This window comes from Anser anser (genome assembly GCF_964211835.1).
Source record: "Anser anser genome assembly, chromosome: 3".
Taxonomy (NCBI): Eukaryota; Metazoa; Chordata; class Aves; order Anseriformes; family Anatidae; genus Anser; species Anser anser.
In genome coordinates, this window is record NC_139722.1 from 20212142 (window position 1) to 20231594 (window position 19453).

At 35.6% G+C, this 19453-nt stretch overlaps 1 protein-coding gene across 1 annotated transcript in view; it reads right to left on the reverse strand.

Annotated features, from left to right (window-relative positions):
• Window positions 1-17185, reverse strand: part of TPO (thyroid peroxidase) — a gene marked incomplete at its 5' end in the record, with an annotated part of 40874 nt that extends 23689 nt beyond the window's left edge. Inside the window, 6 exons of the mRNA XM_083831128.1 lie at window positions 1404-1610; window positions 4240-4369; window positions 8850-8982; window positions 11299-11468; window positions 16647-16728; window positions 17116-17185. Of these exons, the coding sequence (XP_083687254.1) occupies window positions 1404-1610; window positions 4240-4369; window positions 8850-8982; window positions 11299-11468; window positions 16647-16728; window positions 17116-17185 (792 nt within the window). The remainder of the gene's footprint in view (window positions 1-1403; window positions 1611-4239; window positions 4370-8849; window positions 8983-11298; window positions 11469-16646; window positions 16729-17115) is intronic.
• Between the last annotated feature and the right edge of the window lie 2268 nt (window positions 17186-19453).

Here is a 19453-nt window from a genome sequence, read left to right on the forward strand (position 1 = left end):
TTATCAGATGGATTTTAGCTTTACTGAAGATTTCAGGAGAAAATCAGTTCTAGGGGGATATAGTTCTAGTTATATTATTAGCATTTTGTTTCTATGTTCACAAAGTAGTTCTCTGGTCACATTAATGAACTACCAAAAACCATACATTGGATACTTCAGATGTGTCCCGAGAATGTGATTCTTTAAGATCTCTGTGCTCTTTCTGAACTCTCTCAAGCTATGACTGCCAACGTTCAAAAATCCAAATCTGCTGGATAAGAAAGAAAACATTTACCTGTCTGTGGTAAAATTCCAGGCAGTCATTTCACTTAGCCTTCCTGAATTTTAGATTATCTTGCTGAGTGGAAGATGAGCCACATTTCAACACAGGAACTGATTCAGTTCCCATTACAGCAAGCAGAATATTTTCCTTTATGTATAATGGAAGTGGAATGATACACTTAAGGGAAAAGGAAACTATGTTATACTTATCAGTTAGTTATCAATTTGTTAGGGAAAAAGAGTTTTCTGTTCTGATGGAACTCATACCCTACACAAACTTCAGTGCATAGACAAGCTGGTCAGTAATTGAACTTCAGCCCTAAGGAAAGTAATTTAGGTTGCTCTGGACAGAAACTGGGGCATCAGTCCAAGGGCTGTGATAGGCATGGGGATCTCCTGCAGCATGAGGAGATGGACAGTGTGCTCTCTGAGAAACAAACAAACAAAAAAGTGATTTGACTTTGCTACTTGATTTTTTGAGTGACAGAATGGCTATATTTTCAAATTAATCAGACAAGAACATAGGCTTCTGTATTTATACCAATTTATGTTTCTTCTAATCCTCTAACAAGCTTTGAATTATATTTTCCATCTACCCAAAGCGAAGATGTGATGTATGTAAGTTTCAGCAAATCCCTGAAGATCATTTTATACATACATTGAAAAGGTAGCTCTCTTCAAAAGTTTGCTTTAGCTGCTGGAAATATCTTTGCTTTTAGTGAGTAAAGGTAAGTTCCTTTCACTTTATCTGGCTGGCAATTTAAAAACAGAATTATTTATGACTACTTCCCTATTTTCCTCAGTGGAATGTGAAACCTTGAAGCATGAGAAAAATAACACTGGGGGGAGACTAATAAGGTTTCTTTGCAACATAAACTTGAGAGGTAGAAAACTATGATATTTGTACTAAATACTGTAGCTATAGTTTGTTATTTCTGTAAAACAATTTAAACATTTACCTGATTCATTTAATAATTACACCGGGTTTCAATATTTCTATCACCATCTGCTGTATTATTTATTGATGATCTATCAAATTCCCCTGCAATTACTTTAGTGTATGCATATCTCCAATGTATTTTACATTACTCACCTGTTTAGAGTCTGGAATTTTTCTTCAAGAAATTCATTCAAAATCTTACCTTTATTGGAAAACATGGATTTTGTTTTTCACATGTCATCTGGCACTCCATTCCAGTTAGAAAGGCGGTTCTACTCGTGCTCTGTGGTGTGAATGCAATGTCATGGTCTATGTACTGTCCCCACACCATAATGATATCAGAATATAAGTTGTCTTCAGTAACAGCCTCATTAGATGCATGAATAATTTTTCTTGTCACTTCACGAACCTGTGAAAAGAACTAATTTATCTTGAGTGCTACGTAGTATTTATTTACTTCTTACGAAATGATAAAACACTATAAAGCTGGAGGAGCAGTGATAAAAGTTATCCTCCCCATCCTACCCCCACCAGAAACCCCTGGAGTACTTTTAATGGCTTGCTTAAAGGAAAGAAAAAAAAAAAAAAAAGGAAGAGATAACAAAAACAACAAAATCCAACATCTGACAGGCTGTTAGTTTTGTTCAGGAGCTGAAATAACTCTGCCACAAGCATATTCAAGATGTTTCAGCTGAGTTTTTCTATATATTGCCAAATGAGCAGTGGCAGTGTATTTTTGATCTGTTCCTTTCCAGGTAATTTTGAAAACTGCATGTTTCTTTTAGACAGCCTAAAAGTTTTCTTTCTATTTATTCTGTTTTCTTTTCCTTTAACAAATGGACTTTGCTGGGCAATCTCAGATCAGTGTGGATACATAGGGGCACTGGGCTGCTCCATGAGTAAATGGAGCAGCTTATACAGCCCGGGAGACAGGCATGGTTGCAAAAAGCTCTGCTTCATTTTTCCAGGCAGGGAGAAGCCACAATATATTTCTGAGGCACTTCTGTGAAAACTGCATAGAGATATAGCTTCTTTGAGTGGGAACATGGAGACATCTACGTCACACATTCAGCCTACACTGATCATCAGTTGAAGCCATTGGAACAAAATCAGCAGTTTGTGATGATTAGGATATTATTATTCACAGATTCCTCCCTCATGCTGCAAAATGTTCCATCACTTAGGAGAAAAGCCCCAAGAAAGGGCAGTACATAGAGAGTCACAGAGTCTGTAATAAATATGAGGCCTATATAACGAATGCATAAGACAGGTTAAATATAACTGGTGAGGACAAGAACATGGGACTTCTTAGGAACATCAGGATTTATACTGAAACTGCCAAGGTCAGAGATACATGGCATTCATCAGAAGTACAAGTCCTTATGTCATTATTTGAATAGCTTTGGTGGTCACAAAACACAAACTTTTTTTCTTACTGTAAGATTTTCTTACCACATTTTACTTGCTCAGCTATGCTATGTTTGAATGTCACTTTATAATGACCCTTACACTTATCTATTAGCTTCGTATTATTTTCTTGTTGATTTTTAAAGAATATATGTAGATAGTCAAAAGTACAAAAAGATGAAATTATGCAAATGAGAAAAAAACATCTATGTCATTATTTCTATCCTATCTTCAAATCAAAGCAGAGAAGCTTGCTGGTGGTCAGATATGACCAGATTTTGTGCAATCATGTACGTTTTGGTTTAGTGTGTTTGACTTCACAAGAATGTACTCTAATGAATCTAAATATAGGCAGCTTGTACAATCTACTGGAAATTTACTTGTGCAAATGTCAGATTTTCATCTTCAAGCACTAAATTATGCAGCTTAGAGACAATGTTATTTAATTAATAAAATGAGTTGCAGGTGACATTAACACTAAATTCTCTTTCTTATCCTTATTAAACATATAGTGGTTAAAATAACAAGAATTTGAGTGCATTAAAAGTCATGTTTCAAAGCAATGATGACAAACCAGAAATAGTAAATCCAGCTCAAATCATTGCAGACTGCACTGGGGAATTTTTCATCCAGTCCTCTATGCAAGTATTTTTTTGTTCAAATTTCCCTCTACATCAACTCTGCTATTTTATAAGTATATAGGCTGCTAAAATTCCTAAATATTGCAATGTCTTCTTAAGTCAGTAACTTGGGGTTTCTAAAAAACTGAAATTCTGATTTGATAGTAATACTTTAGGACCCGGGGGAATGGAGTCAAGCGGCACCAAGCCTGTAGGAGTTTAAGAAGTGTTTGGACTATGCTAATAGTCATATGGTCTGAATTTTTGGGTAGACGTGTGGTATCAGGAGCTGGACACGATAATCCTCATGGGTTCCTTCCAACTCAGGATGTTCTATGATTCTATGATTCTTTCCAGCTAAGGTATGCTAACCTAGGAGGCAATGGTGGTATACATTCATACACACATAATGTATGTTGCAGATATTGTATGTGCTTTATATTTATTTAGCTAACACCCACCCTTGTCTTCCCCCTGGTCTTCCTTCCCCGAATAAAGAGAATTACTGGGGAAAAAAAAAAAAAGCAGTCTAGATTGGAAGGAAATTCTGGAGACTGCATGATGCAACCTTCTGTTGCAAGAAGGGACTAAGTTACTCAGAGTCCCATCAAGCCATGTCTTGGGCATTTCACATGAGGAATATTCCAGCAGTAGTCTAGGCAACCTATTGAGACATTTAATCATGATCAGATTTTTTTTTTTTTCTTGTATCAAGACAAAATATGGAGCAACTTGTAACTGTTGTCTCTTGCCCTGTCAATGTGTATCCTTGTGGAGATGTTACCTTCAGCCTCTTCAACACAGGGAGTTTGTGTCTAGGTCCATCCTGGGCCTCCTTTTCTCTAGACTGAGAAATCTCTACCCTGGGTCTAAAAGCTGCCTTACGACTGGTGCAAGCCCTGCCTGTTCTCCACTATGCACCAGATTTTTTTGCTGTTACTGATGAAAATGGACATCTTTGGTGGCAGGTATAGCCAGTATTTCACATAACCTAATGGTGCACTTTCTAACCAGGGGTAGCTGGACTCCATTGTATCGGACTTCGGGATCCCATCCTCGAGGTTGGCTGAGTCCATCTTCATAGGCTGGTGGAAGCCATCTAGCCAAGGCCGTGTTGGATGCTCCCCATCTAGGATGTTCCCTGGGAAAATAAAAAAGAAGAAGAAAAAACAAACAAACAACCAAACAAAAAACAACCAAACAAACAACCAAACAAATGAAAAGAACCTTCATCTCTGTATAATAATTAATATAAAATAATTATCAACACAGGCCAACATTTCCTTGTAGTAAGATGTTTGTATAATGGTCTTTGGAAAGGCATCAACTAATGGTTTTGTGTATACCAACAACAATTTAACTGAAAAGGAAAACAAAGAAAAATTAAATCTAATTAAATACTTCTGTCTGACATGTTTCTAATTGATGTTGACTACCTTTTGATATCTTTGAAATACTTGCCTCTGCTGTGATCTCCTGATAATGAAATCACATTCCCTATGGGGTCAGATATACTCTTAAGAGCTTTTCCTGGCATTTTTTAAAAGATGCTTGTTTAGACCAATAATGAAGAAATCCAGATTTAGAATATAAAGAAACCCTACAGTAAAGGTGAAAGTTTAAAAGAAAAATGGATACTAGTCATACAGAGGTAACCATTTTACAAAATCTAAGGAGAAAGGTTGCAGGAAAGGGAAAAGATGGCTTAAGTTGCTGAATTCAATGGCAGTGCTCCCTCTGGTTGCACCTGTACTAGTAGCTTGGCTACAGCTTTGGGAAGGCCTACACAGAAGCTCATGCATTGATATGTTAACACTAACCATACTGTGTTTTTGGCTCACATCAACTAGCATTTCTGCAAACGGCACCTGGCTTGGTGCACCTTGGGATTAGTGCAGGTTGCCATCCTGCAGCCAGCCTGTTTGGAAGAGGGTAGGGATGTAAAAGGGTTTAGAGAAGATTCTAAGAGTAAAAGAGTACATATAGACAGCAGTTGGGTCATCTCTGGTTTGGGGGCCAGGAAATTATTGCTGGTCCTTTTTATTTAAGAGTTTAGTCAGTGAGTGCTGGGCTTGACCCAATTAATTTTCCTTCTATCATGAACATTCCTATTGCATTTCCCCTAAGAAAAGAATATTTTATGGCTTTTTTGTTTGTTTGTTTGTCTGTCCATTTGTTTTACATGGGTTGTTCAATAAATTTTATAATTGCTAAATATATGTAGATATTAACAAGAAGAAATAAAATTTGAGAAATATACCCATTTGACCAAAATCATAAAATGAGCTACACAGAACTAAAAATATTCTCTGACAGTTAGCAGAAATACAGAAATACAGGGTGTTAAAACATACATTTATATGTCTATTGGGATGCTAAAGAGGGAACAATTATTTTATTAATACTTCATCGATCTCTAGCATACTGAAATGACTCGATTTGCCAAGTTATATGGTACTGTAATACACTTAATTATCTACAATAATTCACACTTGAAGGTTTAAGTATGTTTCAATAAAGCATTCAAATTAGTTACAGTTGATTTGCCTTTATTGAAATTACATAAAATACTGCACATAGTGTAGTGCTATTTTACTCAATTAAAAATAATGAAATGTTAATTTAACTGCTTAACTAGTGATTTTTCTCCTGATTGCTTTTATATTTTAACAGCTCACTGGAATGTTAGTTCAGTGAAACGCCTCTCAGATGCCTTTTTATTATTATATTAGACATGATAATGTCTTAGAATCTTGCATGAGTTAAAAAGGTTTTATCTATGGCAGATGAAATAATGGGAATTCAGTACCACAACTTTACAGAGAAGTCAGATTTGATTATGATACATTCTGTTTATGGGAAGTGGGACTTTTCATTGACTTGTTAAATTGCATACAAATAGTTAATGGCACAACAATAAAATAGAAAGCTTACAGATAAAATTCCTACTAGATGCCCAAATATTAGGCATAAAAATGTAATCTAGTCATCTAAAATCCTGCCCATCAACCCAAAAAACAACTCCTAAGTGCCATCCTGTCATCCTGTCCTATCTGTCACTATTAAGAACAACCAAAGATGCAACCTCACTGTAAACATAGACCTCAGAAATCTAAGATTAGCTGATGTTAATTGCACTGCGAGATGCTCTTCCTTTAGTACCTGTAATTTCTTTACCTTTGAATCCCTTTGCACTAAACATTAAAAACCACACAGATCAATGCCAGTTAGTTGGGATAAAAATGAACAAATAAACAAACAAAACCTATTTGAGTGTACTTTTGTTTATTAAAAATAGTATTGTAAATTTGCTTATTATTTACATAATTGCCTTCAGACACAAAGATGTGTTGCAGGTGAATGTGCATAATGATACTGCTGGGCATGTTTGATGTCCTGTTGATATTCTCCATAGAAGACCATGTTTACTCTGTTATTCCTTTGTTCTAGGAATTACATGCTAAAATAAAGTAATCTCAGTGCTGAAGAATAAATACATTGTAATTGAGCTGATCTGTCCCAAATATGCAAACTGATTAAGCAAAATATCTGTAAATAAATTCCATGCTCACTTTTAAATATATTTACTAGATTTTTCTTATATGTAAACAATTAATTCCACTGAATTTTCTTTTTTAAATATCACCCATGAAATGCAAGATTTACTGACCTAAAAGCACAGCTGCACATTCCTACTGGGTGACTAAAATCACTAATACAGCTTTAAGTGTTTTTTTTTTCTTTTCCTTCCTTCCTTCCTTCCTTCTTTCTTTCCTTCTTTCTTTTCTTTCTTTCTTTCTTTCTTTCTTTCTTTCTTTCTTTCTTTCTTTCTTTCTTTCTTTCTTTCTTTCTTTCTTTCTTTTTCTTTCTTTCTTTCTTTCTTTCTTTCTTTCTTTCTCTCTCTCTCTCTCTCTCTCTCTCTCTCACTCTTTCTTTCTTTCTTTCTTTTTTCCCAGTTGAACGTTGCAGTTGTAAAACAAGAAGTACAGACTGGTACTTCATTTAATGTTTGAAGTCTTTGAAGCTGGCTTACGTTATAGAATATGTTGACTACGTTATAGTATAATGGACCTTTTCAGTAGATGTATTTCAGTAAAGCTTGAAGTATTTCAAGGGACTCACAAAGATTTAGACTAAGTTAAGAACTGGCCTGATGATTTCAAAGTCATAGTTTTTGGCTTTTTGTTACCTTGTGCCTTTTACAGACATTTAGAGCAAAGAGTCTAAAATACCACCAAATGTAAGTGATAACTTTAAAGACTGGTTTGGTACAGGCATAAAACATGGTAACTAGACTAACCAGACTCAGTGGATCACAATTACTCCAGCCAATTTTAGAAACTTCTATATACATCCAGGTAGTATTACTAGAGTCACCAAAGAGAAAAAGATGTTTTACCTTACCCACATCATCGTGTCTTTCTCTCCAGAGACGGAGAGAAAGACTACAGCAGCCATGCCAGCAAATTAAAAGCTTCAGCCATGTGCCTAAATTCAGCTGCTTGGCCAGTGTTTTCAAGGTCTGATGGAGTTGCCAATGCAAATAATAATATTAGCTGTTAGTTCAGATTCCAAGCAATTCTGCAAGTACCTAGGGGAATTTATGGATATCTACATAGTTAGATTTATAACATCAATGCATGTCAGGCTGTGTCCTTTCAGCAAAGAGCTTATCATGCACGTTTCAAATAAATGACTTCTGATATAGCAAAATTGATTAATCTCTTAAAAATACACAATTTGATTGAATAACAAAACCACAGAATTTTACTGCTGTTCCTTCACCACGTTACAGACTGCCTTAACCTGTGTAATACTAATGGCCTTCCATCTACAGCTCTGTAGCCTTGTAACATTGCAACCTGCCTTTGAGCTTGTGACCCTATGGCTATGTATCCAGAGGCTAAGTATAAATACCATTTACTCTTATACTTGAAAAGACTCTTACTCTCTATTTTGCATCCTCATTGCACTTGAAAATCCTGAAAATGTATTTGCATCTGTTAGGTTGGGTTTGGCAAGAAACAATCCACTTATATTTGGATACAAGTAGGTAAAAGTAATCAATAATAGTCATTCAGATAGTCATTAAGAACATATTTATATAAATAGATATATGAAACTAAAAATTCACCCAGGACTCTCAGACGCATGTTTGCTAAGTATTAAGGTTATGGAAAAAATGCAAAAATGAGAATCTTCTTGATTTTCTTATTGCTCATTGTGAATAAATACTTTTCCTGTTCTATCCAATTTAATGAAAAATAAAAGCTGGATTAGCATTCAGTCAGTTTAATTGGTGTAGAAAAAGGCTTCTACTGAATAAGTCTACCCTAAATTTAAAGTTCCTTATATAATATTGGAAGCCTTCAAAGGAAGAGCCTGTCTGCAAAAATTAGTGTACCAAAGTTTAGATGAAGTGGCTCTTCCCCTAGGAGCTTTCAGAGTTACCTCATTTAGAGAGACATTGATGCCAAAGTTACATGATTGAGGTCACACCCTCAACTTTTATAGAAAAAATAAATAAATAAATAAATAAAATAAATAAATAAAAATTATTGAGTTTAAAGAAAAAAGAAAGAAAGAAGGGTTTTTCATGGCACAATTCTTATCATACATACCTGTTATTGCAGGCACCAGTGATGAGACGATATTTATTAGCTAAGCAATTGTTTGGACATTTTGGTGGCAACATATAAGGCAGACATCCAGAAATGTTAGCAATCATAGTAATCAGATCAGCTGATAAAAGATCTGTAAGGAAGAACCCCAACAAGCAATTTGCTCTGTTGCTATATGACTGCTGCAGGAGAAAAGACATTACTGTCAGCTACAATTACAGCACTCTTTCTTCTTTCTAGGAAAGAGCACTTAGTGAGAAGTACTGCAGAAAGTAGTCTTAGGGACTTAGAGGAGATACGGGGTAAAAGCAAAGAGATGGTTTTATTATCTCATGAGTAGAGTGAGGGTCCAACCATAGCTGAGACCTGAGATTGACCTGCTCCTTTTTCTCCTTTAATTTTCTCCTCTCTGCTTCTCTCTTTCCCCGCACTGTGGTCACATCACTTGGCCAGTCCCTCTGTTTACAGCACAGGTGTAAAAAATGTCATTCAGGAATGAATGTATATACTAACGAGCAAAAATGTGGGACTGGAAAGCTGCAAAAATTTAAAGCAAGGCCAACTGACTATATAGCTAAGTGTGGAGTGGGAGAGGCATAAAATTATTAAGTAGAATTTGAAGGTTAGAGAAAAACAGGCTGCATATTGTTCATATATTTGTAATAGGATCCCAGACAGGTATCCAAGTGACAAGGGGCAAATTCACATTATTCTGTGAGCTTCAGAGAGCTGGCACCCTCTCTCAAGCTCACATGTATGTAAATATAGGTATGTCAGGCTGGAAGTAGAGGTGCAAATGCAAGAGGAAAAATATCCTTCCCAAACTCAGAAATCTTGCATTTCCAACTGACTGCAACTGTCATGTGATGAAAAAAAATTGTAGAGGCAGCAACTGACTCTTGCTCTTGTCTCCCTCTTGGCTGCTGTACGTTACCCAGTCCCACCACTTGTCTGTTCTGCCCCTCCAACTCTGAACTAAGCTGATTAAGTCCATTAACCAAGGAAAAAAAAAAAAAAAGGCAAGCAGAAAACAAACAAACAAAGGTTCAAGAGTCAAATTAGGTCAAAAATGTTCTGCTGAGCAACTAGAATCTGTGCAAGGTAGGGGTGGTAATGAAGGAAGAATGGGCTGTTCGACCATCTCTGTAACCTCTCCATTATGTACTTGCTACTGATGTTAAATTTGTGGATATGGCTGCATTTCCATGTTAGTTCAGGTTCAAAGTCATACTAAGAATGCAATTTCTGGTATCTGTATTGCTTAGGTATTGATTCACATGTTTTCTTTAAAGTCAGTTTAATGCTTTGCTTCACAGAAAACTACTCTTTGTCATGGCACATAAAATGTATATAAGGTCTATTCGTCTTCCATGTAAATTGGTTCACTTCTGTAAATTTACAAGAGTTTTGTGTGCTTAGTCTGTGATTTGGAAGTTCTTTTGAAACTGAACCAGCAGAAAGACCACTGTATCTTTATGTGTGCCTGTGTATATATATATAAATACATGTACATACAGATGGATATATTTTTAGTTCTATGAATGTCCAATTAGTTTAGTAAGCCAGTTGTTTCATCAAGGAAAAATATAAAGGAAAAGGAAAGAACAAAGATAACTGTGGAGCTTTATAATGCTCTAATGCTTTCATATCTTAAAAATATTGTCATGGTATAATAATAAAATAGAGAATACAAATTATAATTCTCTAGTTAATACTGCTTTAAGTGAAGGAATTACATTTTGAAGAAAAAAAAAAATAAAATTAATTCTAGGTTTTGAGCCTTCCAGACACCAGGGACTCATCTTGAAATTTATCTTGAATTAGCAGCACCAAGATTTTTACTTTACTTAGACAAATGTATATTGCTGAACTTTCTGGAGCACCTTCCTTTATTTCTCCATTTAAAATAAAAAACAGTTAAAATATAAATAAAATGGAAATAAATGTGCAACAGCAATGCAGTATTAAATTGATTTTGGAAATAAGAAAGTGTTTTCCTAAAAGAGGAGTATTACTAAGGCCATCTATGACCAGAGGAAGTGTATTTCAAAATGTCAGTGTCATAGATTCATGGAAATCATATTATTTTATCTGTAAGCTCCAGGACCCAGAAGCACTAAACCCAAAGTACTGGGGAAGATAGTTATTTTGCTGTAAACAAGAAGCTTGTGACACTGTGGATATGCAATATACAGGATGCCAATAGCAAAGTGCTGCCCTTCTCAGTGATAGGAACACAGCCAACTCTCCAGTAAAGAAAAGCGTACAACCGTGGCTATGTGAGGTGTTTTCAGGAATAGCAGAGAGGGCATCCTGGCCCCAAGGTGTGGACGAGATATGTACTCCTGCCTAAGGTAAAACAAAAGTGTAGCTAACCCAACTTTTAGATTAAAGACTACATTCAAGAAATCAACAGCGGTTTTGGTCAATGTCAATACACTATATTTACCAGCTGGATGCAATGAACGTTTGTGCTTCTGGCAAACTTTTTGTTTCAACACTTGAATAGACATTTCCATTCGTTCAGCTGCTTGGGAAATATCTTGACTGTCTTGTTCTGGAAATTTTGAGAAAGCCAGCAGCAAGGTAGGAGTTGATATTCCCTTTCCTTGGATACTTCTATAATTGAAATAAAATAGAATAAGTTTTTTAAAAACATATTGCTTCAGAACTTATTGATAACTATATTTATCTATGCTGGGTATATTATGAGTTTAAGTTATCAAAGGATGTGGTGTGAAAGCAGAGAGGAAAGTTTTATGTGCAAAGCCTTAAGGATGAGACAGAAACGTGGCATGGACAGAGCGGGCAGCACAAAGTGTCTGGGAAGACCTTATGCAGAATAGTCACAGTATAGGACTCTCCATTTAGAGACATCTAAGTGAGTAGGCTTCACTTTTATGTGACATTTAATATCAAAGACCACCTCATTCACTGCAAGTATGATGGGCTAGACTGATGGGCTGAGGCCAACTGTATAAAGTTCAATAAAGCTAAGTTTCAGGCCCTGCACTTGGAGCAAAACAGGCCCATGTACTGCTACAGGCTGAGGGAAGAGTGGTTGGAAAGCTGCCTCACAGAAAGCGACCTGGGGGTATTGGTTGAGAGCTGTCTGAAATATGAGCCAACAGTGTGCTCAGGTGGCCAAGAAGGCCAACAGTATCCTGCCTCGTATCACAAATAGCGTGGCCAGCAGGACTAGGAAAGTGATTGCCCCCCTGTACTTGGCTCTGGTGAGGCCGCACCTCAAGCACTGTGTTCAGGTTTGGGCCCCTCACAACAAGAAAGACATCGAGGCCCTGGAACGTGTCCAGAGAAGGGCAACAAAGCTGGTGAAGGGCCTGGAACACAAGTCCTGTAAGGAGCGGCTGAGGGAACTGGGGTTGTTTAGCCTAGAGAAAAGGGGGCTCAGGGTAGACTTTATCACACTCTACAGTTACCTTAAAGGAGGCTATAGCGAGGTGGGGGTTGGGCTCTTCTCCCAAGCACCAAGTGGTAAGACGAGGGGAAATGGCCTCAAGTTGCACCAAGGGAGGTTTAGGTTAGAGATTAGGAGAAATTTCTTTACTGAGAGAGTTGTGAGGCATTGGAATACGCTGCCCAAGTGGCTGAGTCACCATCCGTGGAGATTTTCAAGAAATGTGTAGATTTGTAGCATGGTTTAGTGGTGGACTTTTGTACTAGGTTAAAGGTTGATGATCTAGATGATCTTAGAGGTCTTTCCCAACCGGCACGATTCTATGATTTTAAGTAGATTCACAACTTGACCTTCCACCTAGGAGACAACCACAGCTGTCTAGACACCATCTGCAGGTGACAATTAGAGACATGTCTCCTCTCCGAGAGGGTCCAAACACCTGCCTTGCACTGACTAGCTGTATACAAAGTTTCAGCATCTAGTTTTGCAGGAGCTCATTAGACATACATGGCTATACGTTAATTATAAGCCTGACATTACCTCTAGCTTTAAGTAGCTCAAGTTTGATGAGATGACTTGTTTTCCACTTAAAAAATCCTTTTTACTGTGAGGTTAGATACTGCAACAAGCTGCCCAGAGAGGCTGCAGAGTCTCCATCTCCGGAGTTATTCAAAGCTCAAATGGGCAGGGCCTGGACTGACCTGCTCAAACTGACCCTGCTCATAGCATAGGGTTGGAATAGATGATCTCTAGGCCTCTCTCAACTATTTGGCGATTCACTGAAATATTTATTTATTTATTTATTTATTTATTTATTTATTTATTTTTCTCAGCATGGTGTGTCTTGTCATAGTGGCAGAGGATCATTGAGAAAAATGCATCATGGAGAACTCCCTTTTTGGCTGGAGGTCACAAGTCCCATACTGACTCTTACAGCTTAGAAAAAGTGTTTTCAGTCTATTCCATTTCCAGACATGGTCATAGATTGACAAATACTCTGAGGGCTTCTCTGCAGTAGTGGTTTTCATGGAAACATTGTATTGTCATATTCACTTGAGACTGCTTAAAGCATGAAACAAAGTTAAAATAGAAAAAGAACTTTGATTTGAGCAAAATAAACAGTTAAATTTCTCTTCGCAAAATTAGAAACATGTTTACATAAAAGCATAAAGTAAGAAAGTATGTCTCCAAGGGAATTTCTAGTTGTTAAATGTGTCCCTAACTGATTCGAAAGAGTCTTAGCATGTTCAATTATCATTTAAACAGAAGATATTCCTTGCTTTTCATGAGCAGAACTCAAGGACTCTTCTAACTACAAGACTGAGCTATCTTGCTCCTCAGTAGTAGGTTTTTCAAGTTTTCCATAGATAATTAGAAATTTGGCTGGCAATCTGGAGTATTATAAGTCCTGAACTGTCTAGTAATTAAAAAGAAAAGGAAGATGACTAAAGAATGATGTTCTAAATGCAAGAACTCAGGTTTAATATTTAATACCCACATAAGGACAATATTGGTCATGCATCACTTTAAAAAAATGTATATGAAAAGGCAAATATTTCTGTACCAATAATCTACATGAGAACACGTGCAAATTAGCTAGAAGTTAAGAAAAACAAAAGCACAAAAACCAACACCTGTAAGGGCAAATTATATTCCATATGTTGTCTTCCACCTTTTTGCTTAATCTTACAGATATTGTAAGATTATCACACTTGTTATTGGTTTGCCACACTTCTCCTTCCTCCCCTATTACCTTTCTTAATTCAACATATGTGTGCTAGCCCCTTCTTACCCACTCTCCTAAAGCTGAGCTCTGATTCAGGAAATAGATGCTGGTTTTCTCATAATGTTAAAAATTGCCTTGACATTTTGTAATACAGAAATAGCCTCAGGAAGTTAAGACAATGATGTATTATTGTTTGGAAGATGAAAGAGAAGAAGTGTCTTTCATACTCATTTAATGATATAAACCCTTTTGTGGGCCATTGTATTTGGACAGAAGGTTTTTTATGTTTGCCAGGTGCTCAGTTACTCAGTCTCATTACAGATCAATGCTTAAATATATATATATATATATGCACAAAGTAAATTCTCCAGAGTATGAGCCCATATTTTCCTTCATCCTCAGATATTTTAATTCTCAGAGATTTCTTTCTGCCTTAAAATTTATTTAGAGATTTCTAACCTGAACTAGTGCCTTACACATTTGCCACCATTCAAACCTCTGAAAACAGCAGCACTGTACAGAATATAAAGGGAATATCATTTCTTCATTCCTGAAATGTGCATGCAGCTGGCTATTATTGCTTTAAGACCAGAGTGGCACTAACTAAATGATGATGTTCAATAAGTTTCTGCAAATGTAACTGTAATGATGTATTTGGAATATTCAAAATGATTTTCCATTTCCTTGTGCACGTAAACGGTTCTATAGATGGTTCCTTCTGTAGATAGTCCTTTTGAATTGGCAATAGACAGGGGCCAGTAGAAAAATAATAATAATAATAAAAAAATCTTAAGTTGGGAGTTTTACAATTCAGATTCTTTTAAAATGTGAAACGGACTAGTTCAAATGTAGTAAAGAACAATTGAAGAATTTAAGTGATCATATTAACCAGCTGATGTGAGGAAACATATTTGTCCATTTCAATCACAATTCAAGGTTAAACTGAAGTCCCAGCAGAAATTCAGTTATTTTGACTCTGTAGCTTGCAGTTCAGACCCCTTGATCACAAATTCGGTGAACATCAGGTTGGACTACTGTACATGGAATGATTATGAGTTTTCCCATTCTAACCTGAAAAAGAAGCTGCCGTTTCATCTCAGAACTAGCTCTTCAGTCTCAAAGACAGCACTGAGCTCATCTGTATTGCACTGTAGTTTTCCTCAATTACTTGTAAGCCAAAGTAAAATGAGTTTTCACAGTACTGTGACCTCTATAACTTTCAGAAGTTCAAATATGCAGTCAGATGCATTTCTTTCTTGTTTTTAGCCTTTGTGCTGACCAAAGCTTTAATTCAAGTATACAGCATTCTTTTTTAAAAAGGAAGAAAAGCCTTAGCAGTTTTAAATTGATATGAAAATGCAGAAGTCTTTAATTTAAGGATTTAAACGCATTTCCTTCTCACTATAATAATCAGATGAGACAATAGCTCAGTCCTCTGTACTTTGCAAAGGGCCAAGGACTAATGTCTAAGAGGTAGGTGTAGAACCCATTTACCAGCCTTTATTAAAATTCCCAGTGACATTTATGAAATTCACTGCTCCACTTAATTGGGCCACAATGAATTGAATTATATAAGAGCACACAAGGGAAATACAATTTTCTCTTCTGTTAATGATCATTTTTAAATTGGCAGTCCTAATATTTTACATCAGCTAACACAAAAGCAAGTGATATTCTTATGGATATCAGACTCCTCATGCAGGCATAGGACACTTTTGCCTCTAATTCTATTCCACTGAAACCTTTCCACTGAAAGGTTGAGATTTACTTTTCTAAAATTTGGGTACCTCAGTATTGTCATAAAAGTACTAACAATACAAAATTAAAGTGACTTCAGTTTGTATGTAGTGAGCAGCCACAGCACTTGAAAAGTTCTGTCTACGTAAACACCCACAAATTGTGATTTATTTTCAAAACACACAGATAAATCCTCACAGCATAATACCTTTAGAAAAGTCTAAGCGGAAGGTAGTGACTGCACCCCTAGAACTTGGCTGATGTGTTTTGAACACAGGAGAGAAGATTGGTTATTTTGGATAGCACAGAAATGTTGTCAGAGCCACCCAGAAAGCAGTTGAACTTTTTCGACCCAAAGCTCGCCATCCAGAGGCACGTTCATCATTCCTGGAAAGGATTCACTGTGTGCTTCTCTTTTAGCATAACTCAAGCACAAAGGACCTTTCCTTAATTTGTTTATTACCCATCAAGATAAATATTTTATTTCCTTTCCTTTATCATTACATCTGTTTTAGATGGAAAGGGGAATGTGAGACTCACTTCAACAATTTCAATTGCATTTAAGGAAATAGGAGTTGTTCCCATCTCAATCTGCACTTGAAAGAGAAACTTAATATTTTATTGCTCAAAGATACATAACATCTATAAAATTAGAAACTTCTGAGCTACGTGTTCATGGAATGTGATGTCTTCCTTAGATCAGAAAAACATTTCTATTTGTTTTCATATTTCTTATTTTTCTCACATTTTAAAACAGCAACTCATGTGGTGATAATGCACAATGTTATATTGGTTCAGATCATCATAAATATAATGCATCATTATGTGCTTTCTCAAAGAAACAGTCTGATAAAAAAAAAATCTGTTATGAAAGCTTTTTGCTGAATAAATCCTTCACTTTTTTTTTTTCTTTTACCTTTCCAGTGTATATTGTGCAGCATAATCCACCAGATTTGAGCCCTTCAGGATAGCCTCAGTAATGCAGTTATCTTCAGTTTCTTCTCAACAGGAAAACAAACAAAACAAAAGAATATGTTTTTCAATAGCATATTTATTCAATTACTAACATTTATAAAATATTTAGGCTTGTAATATTAAATTACATGTATTTTTCCCCATTAAACTGATCTCCATATTTAACATTGTGGCTCCTGACCTTTCTGAAAAATAAGGTAAAAGTAGTAAATCAATTCTTTCATAGTTTATAAAATGTGAACAGTTAGGCCTTCCTTCCTTTTCTTTCAGCAAAATTCCAGCAATGTACATTAGGTAGTACCAGACCTTACAAGTCCAGCTGAAAAGTGTGGTGTTACGTGTATATGATTATGCCCCTTAGGCTTCATGTGTTTTGTGCATTAAACTGTCCTTGGACTGAAAGGACAAACCTGAGCTTCCCTCATAAGCAGCATGAGCTGGCCTAAGCCACTTCAGGAATTTAAGTCCATATTCAGGCATAATTAACACAATTATCCACCTGAGATCTGGCACAGGTAACCAATGTATGAAAGCCCTTTTCCTCTCATTTTTCCACCTGTGTTTGATGGAAAACAATAAATGAAACTTATAATATTTCATCTGTGCTATTTTGCGTGCTTGTATCATGGAATATAGTTTATTCCCCTTTCATGTAGATCTAGTTTTATACTAAATGAATCAGTTACGTTTAAAACACAGTGGTTTAATTTCTATCTGTTTTCCTTGGGATCAATAAACTTTTTCTTAGTAAATGAATCATAAGTAATGATTACTAACAATCATTAATGTACAATTGCTCATCATTTGCGCACAGTGCAATTTTTGGTGTCATATCTTAATGGTAGTCCATGTTGTGTTATTTCTGTAATCTATTTTTTGAATCAGGTGCTCAGATAAAGGGAAAAAAATAAGTCTGATGAGAAATAAACTTTCCAAAGCAAAATTCTGCTTCATTGTCTTAAATATCTTGTCACCATCCAAGTATTTCACTTTTCAATTATTTCACTAATAATAATTTCAGTTATTTCACTTTTTTTCTACCTGCATAAGGTAAAATATTCATATATTCATATATTCATTTAATGTTATCGTTCAGATTTCTTACATCTGAAAATATTTTGGAGTCTAAGTTAAAAATCAAGACTGATCTTTATAGGCCATAAATTATTCTAGAATTTAATATTGCAGGATTTTTAATTACCGTTATGAGTTTTATCTCAAAATGTATTTTGCTCAAGTACTATTCATCATGTGGTATTGATTTAGATGCTAATCTTGAAGAGAAGATCCATTTGTTATACCTGAATTACACTGTCTCTCTTTCTTTTTTACTTAGAAGTATGATTTTGTCACTAATGCAGTGTTTTCAGAAATGCAGTTCTTGCTCTTTGTGTGTGTGTGTGTGTGTGTGTGTGTGTGTGTGTATAGTTCCCATTAAACCAAAGGACACTCCCTATAAAAATAAAAGAATCATATGAAATCTATCTATTCCATTTTTTTACAGTTCAAATATATTCTTTTTTTATTAACTAACATAAAATATAACCTCATTTTAATCTATATCTTTCCAAACAATTCATACAGAAAAATCAGAGAAGTAACTATGGAAAATAGATCTGGTCCCCTGTTTCAGGGGGATCAAAACAGATTTGTCATCTAAAGCAATGTCTTGTGGGTTTGGTTCATTTTTTTTCTTGTTTTGTTTTTTAATAATCTGGATATTATTTTATTTTATTTGTGATTATACCCTAACTTGAGATGAAAACATTCCTAATAACTTTTCCTTCCAAACCATATCTGCAGTTATAAAATTAATTAAGAAAATGTAAAGATTGAAAAATTCTGTTTCTTCACAATCTCTGCCCTACTTCACTGTAAAATCAGTCTCTGTGAAATTCTCTTCTTAAAATTCAACCTCCTATTTACTGTATTTCTAGTTTATTAAATATCACTGATTTAGATTGAACAGATGCAAATTAATAGCTCCAGTATTTAAGAAGGTGAGATTTCATTGTTTGAACACAAGCACTTCTGCAGCCTGAGATGCTGTAAAATCCCCCCACTATCCGCAAGGTGCCAGTGGATAACAGACCCACTGGAGATGTGCACGATCATGGGCCAGCTGTAAGATGCCAGGTGGGACATCCTATGGCAACTGACTCTAGCCCAGGGTTAGTAAATGTAGGGATCAGCACTCTGGGAAAGAAATCCATCAATCATGCCTGTAAACATTACATCTGACTTATGGATGCTACTAAGAAAGTTAAATCACTCCTACTCAAAGAATACATAACTGAGATACATTGCACATCCAGTGTTTTCTTTTGGCAAGTTACAAACCTGCATTTTAAAAGAAAGCACCCATGAAACAGTTCTTACAGAAATCAGTGTATTTTGCACATAAAAAAGATTAAGCTAAACTGCCATTGCTAAACTGTCTGCAGTCTAAGTGTATTTTCAGGTTAATAGTAATCACTGACAAAAGGAAATAACAGGTATTTTATATATTACTTACCAAAGAGGACATCTTTGCCTATCTGAAGGAAAGAAAATAAAATAGCTGTGAAGGCTATAGCCGCTGAAATTCCCAAAATAATGAACACTTTCATCTAGAAGAAAGAAGAGATAACTATTGACAAAATAAATGCCTTCATCTTATAGCTAATTATAAGGCATACTATAAATAACTTCTTGCATATTGTAAATTTTACTTTTAAATTAGACTTGTAGCCATGTGTTTGAATATAT